Genomic DNA, 19,697 nt, shown 5'->3' on the forward strand with positions numbered 1-19,697 from the left:
ACCTCTGACTGTTTATTCCCAGTGTCTCTGATCTTCCATTTGGGGCATTTGCAATCTTGCTTTTACCTAAGACTTAAAAAAAGAAGATAAATGTGGTGTTCTAGGCTATCATGGTTTGAGATCCCCAAAAATCTAATTCCCTAGTCTAAGCCCCCTCCCACATCTCAACCTAATGTGGGATGATTCTTTCCAGACAAAAACACACCAGACTCAAAATGGGGGAAAGGGAATATATTACAATGACTGTACAAATAAATATTATAATACATTACACACGAGCTCAACTATCTCTACCATGACATAAGTATTTACAATGGATCAAATCTCTTCTCCCCTCCAAATAAAAGTCCAGGAGGGAAGAAGGACAGATCCCTTCCACATTTAGGGCAGCAGCTCCTCTTCTGTCTTCCATGCAGCAGTTGCAACTGGATTGTTGTAGCTGAATCTCTTTTCAATACACACAAGGGGGTCTCCAAGCCCCTCGGCTCTCCTTCGACTCCAAGCGAAGGTCTCACCTGTGGACTGCCAGCAGGGACAAGACTCGCTTCACCACAGGTATATCACGAAATGCAGGGGCATCTTCGTGAAAGTCCCTTCCTCAGGGGATTCACTCCTGAGTCAGAACATCTTGGGCAGCTTTCAGTTGAAAGTCTTTGCCCCAAGAGTTCCACCAGAGCTCCTGTGCTCTGTCTCAACTGCCAACGTGGCAGCAGCAGCGGAGGGAGCAAGGTTACCCCCCTCTGCATTCCATCCGACCGTCCCGGTCCAGCTCGGGGATGGCTTTGAGCTTCTTAGCTTCTCTCTCTCCAGTACTGCTGTACTCCAAGACTCCTCTCAAATAGGAGTCCATCTCCTCCTCCTCTCTCTAGGAGGGGTCTCCAAGGGTTTTGGGGGGATCTGGTTCAGTTCTTACCCCCAAAACTCTGTCTCTCAGCTGCCGGCTCTCTATCTCGGCTCGAGCAACTCTGAGTCTTCCTTGGCTGCATGTTTGTTTCGCTGCTTCTACAGTTCAGTTCTTATCTGTCCTGGCTCTCTGCCACCATTTCTCTGGTCAGTGACGGCTACCGCTACTCCTGCCGCTGCCCACAGTGGAGAGAAAACTCCCAGCCTTCATAGCTACAGACACATAGTCCATCTTAACACTGTTCCACGTCTCTGTAGCCCCCAACTGGGGCTGGGGGGTGGGGGGTGGGCAGAGGCCCCGCAGAGGGCTCCTGCCCTGTCCTCGTGGCTCCTACAACATGGCTACCTTCTTCTACTCTCTACAACCCTTCTTTTCCGTTTGGTTGTGATATCTTTATATTTTGCAGAAGCACTCATTGGACAAAACTTCAAAACTTCCAGGACCACCACCCCCTGGGGTTTTACCATTTTCAACTGCAGGGGGAAAACCTGGTTCAAACCACTACATAGGCAAAGTGGATCTTCTGCTTCCTGTGGCTTGTTCCTCCCCGTGGCTCTGCCCTTTGCTTTTGTTTTCCCTGGCTGTAGCCTCAATACCTCTCTGATTCCCTCAGGAATGTCTCTCCCTCTGATGTCAGTCCTGTTGCTGCTCAAACTTTCTCGAGTTTCCTTGAATTCTTAACATCCTCTGACATCTCTTTAAAAACAGGATCTGTCTTCTTGTCTTGGAAAAGTAAGGGGGAAGGAAAGGTTAGTTATTTTAGTTTGGGGGTTTTTTAAGAGTAAGAAAAAAGCATGTCAGTCATACGATAGGAAAATGAGTCTTGTTCATTCTTCGGTGTTACAAGGGCATGGAAAGGCTGTTCCTTATGAAATGTTCGGGCTATGGTAGTTCTTGGCATTTTCTAACTTCAGGTCCTCTGCTTCCATGATGTCAGAACTTGTTTTTCCAAAACCAAACAACCACTCTCCCCACAGCACAAACTACCCTGGGTTTTGTATCACATTTGTGATATCAGTAGAGTGCTCAGCAGAATTATCCTGGGTTTTGGTGAAGGGAAGTTGCATCCAACTCTTCTCGTGCTGTTTGGAAAACAAAAATTTACCAGTAACAGCATCAGTGGAGGGTTGAGAGTGACCTGTGGGTGTTTTCTGAAGAGCCCTGAAAACCTGTGCGAGAGTGGCTGTGGTTTCACCCCATTTATTATTTTAGCCTGAGTAGTGTTACATAGAGAATCATGGGTTGGTTTGGGTGGGAATGGACCTTAAAGCTCATGCAGTTATATCCCCTGCCGTGAGCAGGGACACCTTCCTCTGTCCCAGGTTGCTCCAAGCCCCGTCCAGCCTGGTCTTGAACACTTGCAGGGATGGAGCAGCCACAGCTTCTCTGGGCAACCTGTGCTGGGGCCTCACCACCCTCACAGGACGGAATTTCTTCCCAATACCCCATCTAACTCTGCCCTCTGGCACTCTGAACCCATCCCCCTTGTCCTGTCCCTCCAGTTCCCAATGGAGTGTTGCTCCCCAGCTCCCACAGAGCCCCTCAGATACTGGAAGGCCATACCCTGAGCTCTCATTGCTGGGAGCCCATTTTGGTGGTGGTGGGTGCATGCTAATGAACATGTTAATAGGGATGCTAAACACATTTTGCCTTTCCTTTCCCCTAGGCCTACTCTGTCTACGATGAGGACATTGGCTACTGCCAGGGACAGTCTTTCCTTGCAGCTGTGCTTCTGCTTCATGTGAGTTAATTGCAAAATGAAAGCTTTGATATCTGAAACCAAAGCAGCTGTAAAATCAGTGGTGCTGTTTGACAGATATTTACTGTTGTTTATTTGCCTGTATTCATTTTCCTCTTGTTGCTTTTTGGCAATAGTGACTAATGGCTTCTATCTTTATGAATCTAGATTTGCTTTATCTGAGAGAAATCCATTAAATTGTCAAGTACTTCTGTGTCAAAACCTGAAGCTGATTTGTTACATATTAATATTTTCTTTTAATTTAGTTGTCACCTTGGTGAGCTCCCTTTGTGTTTATGGGGGATTTAACTCTGGGAGGCATTCTCAGAGTAGCTCAGCAAAGCAGGCAGTCTCATTAATTTTTAGTGAGACTTTTTCTCCTAGGGACACTTTATAATATCTTGTGTATGAAAGCTGAATTTCAACCTTGATATTTTAGCCTGTAACCAAAAACTGCACAAAATTTGATCCATTACTTCCTGTATAAATGCCTGCACATATGTCTGGAGATAGATAAATAAATACACAGGTTTTATAGTTTGCAAGATGCTCTGCCTTTGATGTCTCAGTGGAAAATCTCTGCAGATTCAAGTAGTGTATTTGTTCAAGTATTTATTCAGATAAAGTAGATCAGAATAAACCACCCCAAACACAACTCTTACTCAGGCTCTTGCCTGCTTTTCCTGTCAGGTTTTAATTAGTAAATTATTAATCATGATTAAAATATGTTTTGGATTGTGGGCTTGAGTCAGCTGTTGGTATATATGTTACACATACGCTTCCTAAGGCATTGAGAACTCAGATTCAGATTAATTTAAGCTGTGATTCCTAGGGAGAGCTATAACTCCTGGAAGATTTAAGGAACAGGATACAGAGTGACAGTGTTGCAGAGAAGCTTTAGATCCTTTAAGGATAAACATGAATTAGTCACATTATTGCAATCCCACATATACTGCAAATTAGCTTCTCTTAACAGTTATTTTGCAATTTACTTTTTACCCAAACCAGGATTTTGAAGTTCCACTGGAAGAATAAGCCATTTTCAATACCAGAGTTGTTTGGAAACGTGTGGGTGTCGCATTCTTAACATGTGACTGATACTTCAGCTCCTCTCCCTCGGTTCTTTGCTGTCATTACTACAGAGAATCACCTCTGTTTCCAGTGTTTCTGGAGTTGGAAGAAATTACCCTGTACACAGGGAATACTAAATGGAAATTACACTCATTTTAATATGCCCTTTATAACGTTTGTTTTCATAATAGGATATTAAAGTGAAATTCTCATAGAAAGGGGGGAAGGGAAGCAGTCTCAATGAGCTCATGTAAGTTGGCAGCTTCCCAGGATGTCCTCAAACTCTTGTTTTTCTCAAATTCTCCAACCAGTCTGTGTGCTGTGATTGCCTGTAAGGCCCTCTCTAACTCTACTGTCTTTGCATGGATTTCTAGATCCCTTCCTTTCCCTTTTTTTTCTGGGACAGGGTATCCTTCCTCTCCAGTTAGATATCTTTCAGGGGTGGCTGGGTAGCCTGCACCTCCATCCTTGATTTTTGTGATTTTGCTGCTTTGATGAAATTCCCATCAAGGATGAGCAGGTAACTTCTAATCACAGGGGGACAGTGTTGCCAACTCTAATCATTTTACTGTAAGTCTCATAGTTTTTGACTTTTTTTCTTGTCTATTTTTCAGAGCCATTGCTCTGTGAAAAAAACCCGAAAATGTCAAAGAATAGATATTTGCCCTTTGTTATCTTAATGCTAAAAATCAGACTAGCAATACCCAAAGTTTGTGTTCTGACTGAATAAAATAATTATTGAAAACCCGACGTATGATTCTGAATTCTTAGGGTTGGTAATATTGGAGACCCTCTGTCCCCTGAGAGCAAGGACTTGGGGACCTAATTGGCCTCTGTTCCCTCTCCCTGTCTCGGGGGAACAGCTGTCACTGCACGAGTGTCTGACTGAGCATGCAGGGGAGATGAGCTTGTGCATGAGCACCTGTTTTCTATTTCATTAGAAATTATTGGAGTTTGACCAAAAACCCCCGAAATTTGCTTTCATCATCCTTCTTACATAGCAGGTTTGAGCCTTTTGGTCAGGATAAAATCATTTCTTCCCTTTACTTTGTCTGCAGCTTTTATCTGCTGTCAGTGGGGATCATTGCATCCGGATAAATCCAGATAGAATTGCGATTAAGAGCTTTGAGATGGCTAAGAACTTGTCCAAGGTGAATCAGCCTTGGACTGGGAGCCAGCAGCTGAGCTGGCACTACTATGCTAACTAGTTACTTTCCTTTATGGTGTCTGAAAATGAAAATGAAAGTGTCTGTCCATGGCCCTGGAGACAGGCCCTAATCATGGGCTGAGCATAAAGGATGAAACCCTGGAGGTAAATATCAAGAGACTAAAATTCCCTTTGAAGAAAATACCAAGCTTTTATTTGTCACTATATTGGATAAGGAGTTGGCAAGAGACCGAATGAGTGAATACACTAAAAGGTCAAGAGTTCTTGATCCTCAGTAATTGTTTTCATTTCCTACAATCTGGTGCCTTCAAAAGAAAGGTTGTTTTTAATGTCTTTGAAAGCTTGATTTGGGCTCTGCAGTGAACCTGCTTGTGCCTGTCTTATTATGGTGTTACCTGAAGGCACGGGGGAAGGGAGGGAGATGATGGGGAGGTTTTGTGACACAGGGCTTCCCACAAATTCAGCATTCAGTGGGCTCAAGCCAAAAAATGTGAGTTTAGAGTGACTCACACAGCTTCTGTTGGTACCACCTCCCAAATCTCTGTTGGATGAGAAACTTTGGTCAGAATGAAATAGAGATTATGGTGATAGGGCTTCTGAAAAAGTCAGGATGTTAATTGGTGGAATCGTGGGAAGCCTGATTTCAGAGTTCAGTGTCCTGGTGTTTGGATGAAAGCAGATGAGCATTATTCTCAGTAAGGGTCGGTTGTACCTTAATTCTCCTGAATCTTCCCCTTTTAACCATATCTCTCTCAGTGGAAATCACTGTCATGAGTCGTTGCCTTTTTATTTTATTTTTGTTCTCTCTTTTTTTTTCAGTTTTAAATTGTTCTGTACCTGTGAGTTGTGTACTGGTTGTTCTCATCCCTGTTTGGCAGAAGGAATGCTACTGCCAGTTGTGCTGCTGTAGGGATCTATATGTACAGGAACCTGTGATTTGATCCTCCATTTTCTTCAGAGAAGGCCTTAAAAGAGCCAAATCCAAGTGCTCATCAAGGAGAACAGTGCCCTTGATATTTTACTTATTCAGTTCTACATTCAGAGGCTTTGCTGAAAGTTTTGATATATCCCTGTTCTGAATTCATCGTGCCTAAGGTATTTAGGAGTGTGTATCTGTGTAAGGCATTTCCAGCCTCAGCTCTGATTTTAACCTTGTTTTTGTGTATTTTTCCCAACAGATGCCAGAGGAGCAGGCATTCTGCGTATTTGTGAAAATAATGTATGACTATGGCTTGAGGGACCTCTACAGAAATAACTTTGAAGATCTCCATTGCAAATTTTTCCAGCTGGAGAAGTTAATGCAGGTGGGGCCAGAGTTAACGAATTCTCCTTCTGTCATAAATGGAAATGCTGGGATGAAGAAGAGATTCATGCTTTGCTTCCAAAAGCTGCTGGACAATAAAACCCCTCTCCTTTTGGAGGTGGGACAGAACCAAAGCAAGGAAGGCTTTACAGCTCAATTCAAACACCATGAGTCAAATGTATTTCCAGGTTTTTTTGTCTTTCAAAGACCAGTCTTACTGCTAATCTTTGTATCCAAGCAGAGCGGGTATCTGTGTTTTTTCCCCTCTCTCTGTTTGCTTACTCCCTCTCTTCCCTGTTCCCTGATGTTGCTTAGAGAGGATGTCTCTGTGCTATTAAGGCCAAGGTGTATCCTTTGTACTGCCACCATCAGTGTCCTACTTTCTGTGAATTGTGCTGGTGGTTAAGAGATCAGGCAAATCAGGACACCCCAATGCCTATGAAATACCAACCCAGTGGAGGACATTTGGCACGTTTTGCTGTCTCTTCAAAGCACTGCTCTTTTTTCAGGTGGAATTATTTCATCGAGCAGTTTAACAGAATTAAACTACTGCAAGTTTTACACGTTGTTCTGACTAATAAGGAATTACTAACAGTTCATTAAGCCCTGGCCTTGTGTTACCACAGTGAAGGCTGATGAAGTCAGTTGTCACAGGTGACCGTAGATACCTCTGTGGCATATACTGAAACCAAACCAAACAGACCACTGTTAATGTTTTAATTTAATGATTTTTTTTTCAGATGTCAAATCTACTTTGTAGAGTAGAATTACTAATTAATGTGATACTTCTCAATATTTACATATGTTCACAAAGATTTTTATTAACAAATAAAACAAATTTTATTAACAGATATACTGTTAACAAAGATACTTTATTAACTTAATATGTCATCACTGTACAGTAGCATTTTCAGTGCTTATTTTGTGGTGTTTATATATGCTCCTAGTTAGAGAAATTGTCTGTGCTCTATTGCTTTCAAGCTCAGCAAGGTGATCTGGTTCTAGTATCTGTTATTTTTTGTGGCAGAAACATTTGTAGCAAATCAAGAGCAAAGGGATAACTTAAAAATGCACACTCTGACATAGGTTTCACAACCTCTCTGCCTTTTGACTGCTGAAGATTTTGTAATTCCTCAGGATAATCTCAGTACCTTATTTCATACTATGATAGAATCCACTGTGGATATCTCACTAAAAACTGTAACCATGAGCACTGAAATTTATCAAGAAACATATTTCCACTGCTCAAAAGAAGCCAGGATTTCACTTTGTTGTGGTTTTTGGTGTTTAACAACGTGGTCCTTACTGTCAGTGTAGATGAAGAACTTGGATTAATGGGTAATCCTGAAACATTTCTTTTTCTCCTTTGCTCCAGGAGCAGTTACCAGACTTGCACAGCCACTTCTCAGACCTCAATTTGGAAGCTCACATGTATGCATCCCAGTGGTTCCTCACGCTCTTCACTGCCAAGTTTCCACTCTGCATGGTCTTCCACATCATTGACTTACTACTCTGTGAGGTAAAAAAACTATTGAGTCAGAAAGCCCTTCTTCCACTCCACAAATGTGTCCTCTTGTTTTATTTCATTTAGTTGGAGTCATTTGCTGTTTGATTTCAAAACGTGTGTAACTAAATTATGTAGAAACCGTGGTTATATAGAAGATGTTCAGTGAAATGCTGGTTTGGTTTTAGAATGAGAACTGTGGATTGCCCCATTCTTTGTTGAGGGATCTAATTAAGAATATCTGATGCACTCATCTGTTCTTCATTTAATTTGTTAAATGACTTTTCAGAGTTAGAAACTGTAATTTCTTGAAGACACTTCCTAGGAAAAGCTCTCCAAGTGCCCACAGACAGTAAGGGTGTGCAGGTTGCTTTGGTGACCTGATATGAAACAAACACAGCTGAATGAAGCTCCTTCCTTTTGTTTTTTCCCTGCTATTCCAACTGGGAACACACTACTCCTGGTAAAAATGGTGTGTGTCTGAACCATAGATATACCTGCACTTCCTTTAAAAAACCGGTCAGAATAGATGGGCAGTCTGGAATGTTTATTCTGGTAAAATACCAGTACTTCCTTTGGTCACTGGGAATTCCTCTCTGATTTAAATGGGTCACAAGCACAAAAAAGTAAATAAATAAATAGAATATTTTATAATTTTAAATGCCAAGGGCTTCTTGAGTTTGAAACACTGCTGTCTCTAGTTCCTTCTGTAATTTTGATTGTGAAGTATTTCCTTTGAGAATTTTCAGGCCTGTGCACATGCCTTGATAGGATTCAGTGTTAAACAAATACTGTCCCCCACTCATAACTCAATATTTGTTTCCTTAAGAGTATCTCTTCTTCTGCACATTGGTGCTCAGTTATCAAAAGGAGGTGGGGTAATACTGGCGGTGTTTATCTCAGCATGTCTGAAGGAATTACTGTGGGAAAGAAGGTGAAAGAATCCAAGGAGAGAGTGCAACACTAGAGCCTGCTAAGGAAAGGGAAACTTGTTAATGCTTGTGGAGGATAATCACACACAGCTAAGGGAGCTTCTTTTACTAGAGCTAAAAATAAGCCAGAAATGGTAAGAAAATCAATTTCAAGTGAGAAGATACACACAGACATCTTGAGAAGTGGGGTAGTGTGGAGACAAGGTCCTGAGGCACCAGTGAAGTCTATCAGAAAAGTGCTCCTAAGATTCAGGAGTCAGCCAGTCTCAAGTAACAGGCACTTCTGAGAATTTGTGGGAGGAGTGTAGATTAAAGTCCTGTTAAAATAAAAGTATAGCTGGCTGTCAGCATAGAAAGAAAGTCAAATCTGAAGGTGTATGGCCAGAGGCAGAACAAGAAACAGTTCCTTGACAGAGGACTGAAGCTGTGTGTCCAGTCAGCCTCTGGAAGGAGTTATGGGGAAATCAAAAATAAGTTTTTTTCTGCATTAAATTGTTCTTTATCTCTGAACAACCAGCATGCCGATAATTCCGGCAACTGGAAGGACTAAAAACAGTGGCAGCTGCAAACAGTGGAAAGAAAATGTTCTCCTGCAGAAAAAAATCCTCAAAAAATCAAGAAGCCTTTGAAGTGAACTGTCTTAAGTTTTTAAAAACAAGCTTCCAGCCTTCTCCCTAATTTGTCATAGATACAGATGAATTTTAAATACCCTTCAACTTCCTTCCTGACTGTGCTTTCTCCACATCCCTGACCTGTCTGTCGTTACAAAATGTTTACATCCTACACAGCTCTTTTATGAAAGAAAACATTAAGGGATGAAAACCAGTTAAAACCATTGCTGAAGGGATGCTGCCAGCTGATCGTTCCAAGGAAGCTTCTCTGGTCTCCATGAAAATACTTGAATTATGGATGAACAATTTATGTCTTGGACTAGGAGATCTCCAGAGGTCCCTTCCAACCCCAACCATTTGTTGATTCCATGTCAACTAATAGGTTTTGTTTGGGGTTAGTTGTTTTCATTTTTTTACTGTGGCTGGGAGAGTGAAATTGGTTGTTAAAGATACTCTTCAACCCTCAATCCAGGGAAGAAAAGTATCTGTTGGAGGTCCCATAGTTCCACAGCTAACCAGGGAGGCACATCCCCTTCGTCTGCATGCACAAAGGAACAGTGGCACAAGCTGGGGATGGACCTCCTGAGCAGAGGCATAACCTGTGAAAAAGGAACTACATTTATGATGGAATTAAGTTTTACGGAGAAATTTTTAGAATCCCATCAAAGTGAGTGCCATTCTCGTCATTCTCACATGATATATCACATCAGAGCAGTTTTATGTAAGTTCACACAAATTTGGGACTTGCCATGGCCTCTGTGGGACTGAGTTATTTCACCCTGTTGTCTTCTTAGGACCTTTTTATTTTTAAACTTTTCTCCAGGCTGTTGAGGATGTGCTTGAACCGCCCCAAATTGCTTACATTTCCAGTGGCCTTAGAATATTGCCTCAATAACTCTGTGACAGAATCTGTCGCCCATTCTCATCTAGAAATGAAATATTTTGGAATTATTTGTCTTCCCTTGAAGAGAATTTGGGGCTTGCAGGCAGGTACTCCACAGTGCCTGTAGTAAAAACCCAAACCTATTGATGCTGTAGAAAGTTTTAATGTGATTCCAGAAAACTGTGTGGCTTTGATCCGGCAGGTCTTTCTACAACGTTCCTTTTAGCTGCCTGTTTCAGCTGCTTGGTTTGTCTCTTCCCCTTTGCTATTGCTGTTTGCTTTGAAGAACATCTTTGTTGATGAAACCCAAGAGTTGTATTTGGACTTGTCAGTCTTATCTATCAATATGACACCATGTTATCGAACACTTTTCGAGCCTGCTCTGTTTTGCTGTCTCTTTTTGTTCCATTTTAAATTATTTATTTAAAGTCGTGCTCAGAAATAGCAACTCGTCTGGGTAAAGCTCTTGTCACTCAGAGCTCTCCCCAGTGCAACAGCTGCACCTGGGTTATGCTGCAGAATATCAAACAGTTGACATTTCACTTCATTTTGCTTTTGAAAATGCTCAAATTAAAATGAAAATACGTGTTTTAAAAGCACTAAACAAATGACCTTCAGTAGGCATTTAGAAGAGGAAAAACAACCCAAACCAGTTGGCATGCAGTTTATAAGCATTTTTTAAATTTTCATTATTTTTTTCTGCTTAAAAAAAAGAAAGTACTTTAACCATTTGTGATATATATACAGTGCTGCCAAAACTAAAGGAGTTGCAGAGCTCAAGCTGCCATTCCATTATTAACTTAAAATTCGGAGACACTCTGGGTAACCTCCTTTTTAAGTCAATCTGTTTGTGTGTGCGGTTTTGGGGGATATAAAATACTTTAGGATGGTGCTTCTCTCTTTTTAGGGAGTATGTGAAAACCCCTCCTGCACGGTGCCCTTTGTGGGCTGCCACAGAAATAAAAAAATTGTGTTTTTTCATGTCATAATACCTAATTTGACTATGTGGTTTGACTACTAAGTTAACATTTTGACTACTAAGCTGCCATTCTGTGTTCAAGACTGACTACAAAGGGATGCAACTGGTTATCTATCGCTTTTGAATGTGAATAATTTTGAATGTGAAAAAATTTAATGTTTACTAATACAGCTAATAACAAAGAAGGGAAATTACCTTTCACAGGACCAAGTAGCACTGTGGAAGAAGTGGGAATTGAAAGGTAGATACCATCACTCCTTGGCCTTTTTTTATCATCTGTTGCTTTCAGAATATTGAGTAAAATAACTTCTATGATTGGTTTTGAGGAACTGTCAGTGACAATGAAGGCTGCGACGGGTGTTTTTAAAAACCTTTTAAAACATGGGTGACTTGGTGCTGGTAAATGAACACCTACTGATACAATAAGTGTGGCACCACACTGAGGAGATGTGGTGCCTGGGAGCACTCCTTCCTAATGAAATGATGAGAATCCCAGCAGAATTACAAGTATTGGCACTGGAGATTTGATTTGTGTCTCGTGTGTGTCTCGCTGGGGATGGATGTGCCAGGAAACGCCGTATGGCACCACTCAGACGTGGGGCCGGCGCTGTGTGAGTGCTGACTGAGGAGGAGAGACCATAATAACCTGCTATTTTTTATCTGTCTCTGTCAGATACTTCTGTGATGCCTTCAGCAGAGTTGAGAAAGAACAGATTAACATTTAAATTTATTAAACTTCCTCAGGAATTGAATCAGGAACAAGCCCACTTCCTCTGTGAATCTGCTCTCAGATGAAACGTGAATTAAATAAAAAGTTGTGCACAGTTGTTTATCTTCTGTAGATCTATAGGGGAGGAAAAATTGAACTTTTTTGGAATTACACCATGTTGTCGACATGGTGTCTACATTTGTTAACTCTCCCAGTTATGAATGTTTTAAGAAATCTTCCAAAGCAGTGGACTGGGCTTGCTAGAAATAAAATCTCTTTCAGTAACAGCGTATTAAAAGCTGGGCTTAAATTCTAAATAGGCACGAATCTGTGCTGGAAGTGCCTGCCTTTATATTTTGGATATAAAATTTCAGTACTATTTACAAATAGTACAAATAGTCAATGGTGTACATGTGAGTGGTAAAAGGTTGGGGGTTGAGTTTGTTTTCCTTCTTAGCAATACAGGCAAATAAACTTAGGCATTTAGTCTGTCTGTTCCCTTCAGCTGCAGAGCCAAGCCTCCTTGATGAAGTCTTTATCAGCCACTGCTGTTTCATGTGAAGAGACTGGAGAGGATTTCTTCCCCAGACTGCTATAATTCACTTTTAATTAATTTTAGAAGGAGAATAGGTTTTCTCAGGCTCCAGATGGACAGCTGGAATTGGGACACACGTGTCCAGTAGTGCTGTGAGTTTGCTGCATTCAGACAGCTCTTGATGTGTCAGCCATTATAAACTTTTGTGTTGCAAAAACAGGGGGGTACCTTGGGTTTTCTAGCCCTGGATGTTTGGCTTTTATGGAGTTAGATGAGTTATTTAAATCCATGCTAAAAGTAATTTAGCCTAATTCATCTGGTGACTGCAGCTGTAACCCACTGTGGGGGCTTCTCAGTACTGGAACAGAAATTCAAGTGAAAAAAAAGAAAGAGTGATGTATGATTCAACTGTGTGTTTGCTGCATGAGGAACTTTTTAAAGCTTCTGGATGTGTTTGTTTAAGACATTCAGATTATAATGATAATTTGAAGTTCTTTTCAGAGTAGAAAAGGTTGTAAGTGCTATAAGGTGTTTGGATATAAAACTTCAGTCAACACCACAAACCTGGAGGTGTGTAATACCATATTATCACCACGTAATACCATGTATCGCCACAGGGACAGGGGACACAACACCTCCTAAAGCTGCACAGGATTTATAATAACTCAGACTTGGACTGAGGAGAAGAGTATTTTAATAGAGTAATCTAAGGGGTTCTGGGAGAGCCACAGGGTTAAGCATAACCCTTTCCACGATGTTGTCTGGCTCCTCCTGTGAACATTCATAATTTATGTATCTTCCATTCATGGCTGCAGCTTGTTTATTCCCAAAATAATGAGGCTGGTGATAAATGCTCAGCAGGAGCAAAGAAAAAACAGCCTCACAACAATCTGCAATTCAGGATAACTCATGGGAACAGAAAGTACCTTTCTGGGCAATGTTGATAAATTTTGTGGTCCTAAAATGTTGAGGCTGCTTCTGTTTCAGATAATGTTCTAAGATTCAGTTAAAAAAAGGTGCCAAAGATGAGGGACCTGTTTGAATGACCGAGCCTGTGCCTTAGAGGGATGGCACATCTCATACCATGTCACACTATGTCTCTGAATTACTTTCCTCATTGCTCCTGAAATATTTTAGCCACCTACTAGTTGATGTTCACTTGGCTGGTTTTTCTAGGAATACAGTAAATTTCCATAATGCTTACTTAACACCAGTGCCATCTGCTGTACTGGAATAGCAGCATATCCTAAACAGTCTTGGCAGGCCTCAAAAACGCTGTAGAAATGACTGAAGGGAAGTATCACAAGCAGGAGGGTGATATTCCGTGAACAAAGCCGGGAAGCTGAGCTAATTTGGTGGCTGTTTTTAAGGAGAGGGTGATGCAGTCTACCTGTGCCAGAACGATTTCTGTTGCTCCATGCCTGGAATCTGAGACTGCTGCGAATTTTTCTACGTACCTAAAATCAAAATGTGAGCTTTGCATTTGAGTCATTGTTGGGAAGGGAAAATGAACATCAGGGTGCAGAGAGGAGAGGGCCAGGGCCGTGTTGTGGCAGGGAAAGGGAGAGGATGAGCAAGGAACCCTGGGAAGGAGACCAGCCAGAATGCTGGGAGGCAGACATGGATATAACAAGGACATGCATTTTTCTTTGTGGTTTGTGACCACACATAGAGGGGGAAGGAGGCACAGCTCTTTGTCGAGACGTTCTGAAACCCTCACCTTGCCTCCTCTCAGGAAAACTGGGATCTGGAAGATTCCTGCACCTCTGAGCGTGTCTAACAGCCGTTCCCTGCTTCCAGAGGAGAGCTGGAGGACCTGTCTTATCTACAGAAATACGAGGCCTCTCTTTCTCTCCCTGGATGTGATAAGGCCCTTGGTGCCTATTGTGGATTCAGGCCTCTTTCTCTGCATTAATCAGGTTTGGAAAGAGGGACAGGAATGTCTAAACCCCCTGTAATTTAAACTTGTGCAAAGCAGACAAGTAGTGTTACTGTAGGGCTGGATTAAAAGATGCTGCCCGCCCATAACCAGCTGCTGCTGAACTGGGGATGTGCCGCTGCAGAAATAGCCCATGTCAGGGAACAGTTTGATGCATAGGAATGACTTAAAATCCTGTGGCTGTGATTTTTATTCTTTGCAAACAGTCACGGAATGTGGAGGGAAGAAAGTGTTAATCTCACAGCAGCCTCTACCTTCATTCAGCCATAGCAACATCTCAGCAGCAAATGACATGGAAATTGCCCAAAACACGTAAATAATCACCCCTAAATCCCATTCATTTCTGTTAAAAGGAACCAACCAAACAAAAATTCATGCAAAATCCTACTAATGCAGGTTCATGGTTGCCTGGTAGTTCTTATTGTGTGCCTTTTTATGCCACAAAATACAGAAGGGACACAATCTCCCTGAGTCCGCTGGTGCCGTTTTTACCCTCTCCCTGCTTCTCTAATGATGCAGTCACCTGGCTTTAATGGGGTTTGTGTATTTTTCACAGCATCACAGGATCAGGAGGGAGATTTCTGTATTTTCTTTTCTCCTTTCTGGTGCTGTAGCATTTTCTGGGGTGAGTAATTGTGTAGGCACTGGGGGAAGCCCAGCCTGAGAACTCAGCTATACCTCATACACAACATCTCTTTGCAATTTGTGTTTTACTTTTTTTTCCCCTCTAATACAACTGTTTAGTAAGAAAGCTCTGTCTGTTGTTTACACAAAGCTTGCTAATTCACGTTGTGCCTTATTTGAACAAGAGTTTTAACCTTCCTTTCCTTTAGTCATCTTGTCATTAAACTAGAGTAAATGTACAAGCCTCACAGACCCTGCGTAAAAGATGTTAATTAACACATTAAGGCAAGGCTGCCCTGCTTACAAAGGGAAATTGGAGCTTCAGACCATATATTCATGTTGTCAGCAAAACAAAGACATTTGTGACATTCCTAAAGTTTATTGGGTGTTCTCAACACACTAGAGTTACCAAATAAGTGTTTTGCTGGAAGCCATCCAAAACATAAATAGAATTTTAATTCTCCTTTGGAGTCTCTGTGACCCCAATTACCCTCTGTAGCTCCTTTGAAAGACTGTGCAACTGAACACATAATTATGAAACACTTTTGAATTACAAAACAATGTCAAATTAACTTCAGTTGAATAGCTGGTCTCTCTTTAAAAAAGGAAAATTCAGTTATTAGAAAACTGGAAGAAGTTCATGTCATGTGGGGCTTGAGACTTCTCAGCCCTTAAGCAGGTGCTCAGTTCTTTTTACCTGGTGCTGAACTTCAGAGAATATTGTATCAGTTTCCTTCTACATGTCATGCATATCTAGGGAAAAAACCCATAGGTGAGGACATTGATAAATTAAATTTCTTTATATTTTTAAGGGATTCGTTTCCCTTTGTTGGTGAAGAGGGTGCAGAGGCTGTTGCTGTGTAACCAGAGGAAGGTCCATCAGGGGCTCTGGTTGGAGAGGGAGAGATGCTACCATGGAATATATCCTGCCTTCTCCTGAGACTTCTGCCATTGAGGAAGAGCTTTAAAACAGGAGAGGAATTCCAAGGTCGTCCCCTGTGCAAATGTTGTCCAGATCCACGTGATTAGATTGTTTGGCCTCACTCAGCCCCACGCTGGCTGCTGAGCTTTGCTGCCCCTTTGCTTCCCTCTTTCCGGTCCCTGGGCAGATTTGCCAGGTGGGATGAATAGATCTGCCTCCTCCCTTCCCAGGGAAGCCACAGGCAGCCTTTCTGTCACAGACATCGCCCTGAATACAAACTGGGCCCTACAGAATCGCATCTTTACCACTCTCCGTCTGTTCTTTGTTCCCAGCCGCCTTTTCAGGCCTTTTCAAAACTCATCTTGTTGCAGAGTGTACAGGGACTCAAAGGGAGGACTCCTCAAAGAGCCTTCTATCTGCACAAGGAATCTTGGCTCCGAAGGGAGCTGAGGAGCTGAGAAAATCTGTCACTAGACCAGAGTTAACGTAATAAGATTTCACTCATTTTAATCCAGTCTTAGTTTCAGTGCACATGTATCATTTCATTTTTGCAGTCCCACGAGAGAGAATTTCACGGATTTACCTGTGAAAATGTTCCCTCCAGTTGTGGTTGGAAATGATGGTCTTTTGACACACAGTGCAAAGAAGCAGATGCTTCTATGAGGCACAATTTTTATGAATTAAAAGGGCACCTCCTGCATGATGAGTGTTCATCCCAGCACCAGTAGGTGTGAAAGGTACTCCCGCAAAATGATGCTCTTTCTTCTGGAGTCAGTGCTATCCTATGGAAGTGTCTGTAAAGCAGAGGAAGGTCAGCAGGGGCTGTAAGGAGACTATCAAATGGCACAAACTCCAACTTTTTCCCATTCCTGACCCTCATCTTACCATATTGATTGCTTTGAGTTCGGCTTGTTCCTTCTCTGAAACTGTTGAGCTTTGTGAGATCTCTTGAGATGCTCTTGGCCTCCACACAAGCATAGAGGGTCCTTAAATAACACCAGCTGGAAAAAAGAAGCTGCTGTGCAGGTGTTTAACTAGGCAGGTAAGTGAGGGTGTCGCAGAAGCTGCTGGTTAAGAGCTCCTGGGAGGAGGATGTCCACCCACCTCATTTCTGGATCTTTGCCTGTGAGCTGTGCAGGCCACATGCTCCTTCATTTCTCTCTGGCAACAAAACCTCTCAGGCTGACAAACAAGAGAGGGCCCACATTATGGAGAAGAGATTTGGATGCTGCTTGGAGCAACCTTGTCTAGTGGAAGGTGTCCCTGCCCATGGCAGAAAGAATGAGAGGAGCTTGAAGGTCCCTTCCAACCCAAACCCTTCTGGGATTCCACATGAGGATAAGCCCCTCACCATTCCTGTGTCTTCTAGGTTCTTGTTTATAAGTGTATATTTTTACCTTTGACTGTTGTGTATTAAAAAAAGCGTAATTATGAACAGCTTTCACACATGCAAGTCTTTTAAATATCAAGATGAGATCTGTGTGATATCATAGCATTTATTTCAAAATGCCCAGTTAACCATATGACCTTTGCTTTTAAAAAGTAATTATCCAAAGCTCATTTCATGTGAGTTCCCTCCTCTCTCCTCTTTTGGATGATTTGTATGTTCCTTCTTGTTTCCATTATAAAATTGCTGGAGGGATATTGCTACCAATGATTTATATGTCTGGTGCACATTGGTATTTTCAGTCCTTCTTCCAAAATAGCTGGACAAGTTTAATCTGAAGCTTATAAATCACTGTGTGGTAAATGAAGCAGGATTTTAAATAAGAGATTTAAATAAGAGCTGAGCTTTCTTTTTCATAATCATAATCATTAAATTTGGCTGTGGTAGAACAGTCTTGCATGAACTAGGAAAAATAACCCCGGGATGCGGATCAGTGGTTGTGGAATGTGTTGTTCACAAGGGGGGTGAGGCACTGCATCGCTCTGCCATGGAGAGCATCCTCCTCCACCTCACTCAGCTGGCAGGGGCTGCACTGACCCTTCAGGGCTTCACTGCTCAGCACAGAACTGCAGCAATTGATGCCTCAGGTCTGAAACACTGCCTTGATTTGGGAGACTTCCCTCTGCCTTGGAGGAAAGAGGAGGCTGAAGGCTATTTTCTGTTGCCAGGACAGCTGGATAGGAACATTTTAAGTCATTTTATGTTCTGATTTTAGGGTGCTCGAGCCTTGAACGGGTTATCTCAAGTAACAGGAGGAGGTCTGTGAGCTGCACCTTGCCCAGGGGGGCTTGAAAAAGAGCTGGGGATTCTCAGTGCAGGTGGAAACCTCTTTGTGCTGCATTTGCTGTCCATGTGGACAGTGGGCAAATCAGAGAAATACCAGGAGAGAGCTGGATTCCTTTGAATTCAGGAACAGTGTGAGTTTCAGGCAGGGCAGAAAAAAATACTTGGAAACTAAATGAGAACTGGTTTGCTTTTCTGTTTGGTTGTGCCAGAAAACACACAGGGCACTAATTCTTGAGTAATCCAACAATTAGACATAATATTCCTGCTCATAAATAAACAAAGTCCAACCAATCAGCTGGTTAAGAGGAAAACCCGGGGTTTGTGATGGCTTGTAGATATTCCTCTCATTTTTAGATGTTCCTGTCAAACCCTCTCTGCTGGGAAATAAAAGTTGTGACTGTCAAGACTGTGGAATGAACTCTTGACATCAAACTGATATTTGGAATAAAACTGAGAGGACTGTGGACTGATTTGAGTGCTGCTGGAGCTCAGTGTCATGACTGAAAGTCACAACCGGACATTTTTCTATTACAAAGAAGTATAAAAAGCAAAATTGGAATAAACGTTATCCCATTTGGAAGAAGGGTTTCCTAGTGATGGAGCAGGATTCAGTCCTGCTGCAATTGTGACCTCTAGTGGAAAACCAGTTTGTTATCACAGTGATTATGCAGTGAATTGCAAAGTAATTCAGTGTTGCAGTATTCATTATGTCTCACGTCATAGCGTTTCCAGGACTCATGGATGATACAATCCCTTCAAGGCACCATGCTATGTAAAAAAATACAATTTATTCCCACTAATGCTTCTACAAGGTCTCAGCAGGTTTTTATAAAAGCTAATTTTTATAGAAATATGGTCTCAGGCTTTCAGGAAGAGGCTTGAAAAAATAACTGCAGAAGCAGAAATTCCTTGGAGAAGGTTCTCTTAGCAAAAGTCCCATTGTTATCCCATAACAATATGTAATGCAGTACCAGTACTACTTGTGTGCAGATCTGTTGAGACATTTCTAGAAATCAACTCTGAGAGCCATTATAAGGAAAGATTCATCCTGCCATTAAACAAGTGGGCAAGAAGATTTGGAAAACACAATCGAGGAAAACAGTCTGAACACAAAGCCCATGGCACAGCAAATGAAAGTTACATATGGTATTTTTCATATTTGGATGAAGACAAAGCTCTTTATAATCCTAAATATTTAAGATAGGTAGGCAGCAGACTTTCTTTAATCTTTAAATAAATGCATGTTGTCTTTGTGTTTCTCACTGAATGCATTTCTGTACATTTGAATTTCCAACTTTTGCCCACCAGCAAGCACCTATTTGATACAGACAGCAGCTTGTTTTGCTTTGAAATAGTTTTGAATCTTGACTAATAGCAGTAAAAAAAGGTGTGTTGTGTACTTGTAGGGTTGCCTTTGTTTTCCTTTGAGGGTTTTTACAGCTTGAGCATGAAGGAGTGTACGTGATAAATCACAACTAAGCTCAGGTACTTGACAAAAATCCCATCCCCCAGAATATTTCTTGGTGCCCTGCTCATTCCAACACCCTGCCCTGTTCATGGAAGCATTGAAAGGCACTGAAATGATGGAAGAGGGAGCACCTCTCACATCTGTGGCACCTGACTCAGTCAAGGTTCCCAAAGC

The 19,697-nt window shown here is 41.8% G+C and overlaps 1 protein-coding gene across 9 annotated transcripts in view; it reads left to right on the forward strand.

The window, feature by feature from the left end:
- Nucleotides 1-19,697, forward strand: part of RABGAP1L (RAB GTPase activating protein 1 like) — a 225,841-nt gene that overhangs the window by 131,430 nt on the left and 74,714 nt on the right. For 8 of the 9 annotated variants that reach the window (XM_032697201.1, XM_032697204.1, XM_032697202.1 and 5 more), the window contains 3 exons: nt 2,571-2,645; nt 6,060-6,185; nt 7,560-7,703. In XM_032697201.1, coding sequence (XP_032553092.1) covers nt 2,571-2,645; nt 6,060-6,185; nt 7,560-7,703 — 345 coding nt within the window. Of the gene's footprint in view, nt 1-2,570; nt 2,646-5,581; nt 5,977-6,059; nt 6,186-7,559; nt 7,704-19,697 lie in introns of those variants that run through there. The other variant, XM_032697208.1, reaches the window with a different exon arrangement.

This window comes from Chiroxiphia lanceolata, chromosome 9 (assembly GCF_009829145.1).
Source record: "Chiroxiphia lanceolata isolate bChiLan1 chromosome 9, bChiLan1.pri, whole genome shotgun sequence".
Taxonomy (NCBI): Eukaryota; Metazoa; Chordata; class Aves; order Passeriformes; family Pipridae; genus Chiroxiphia; species Chiroxiphia lanceolata.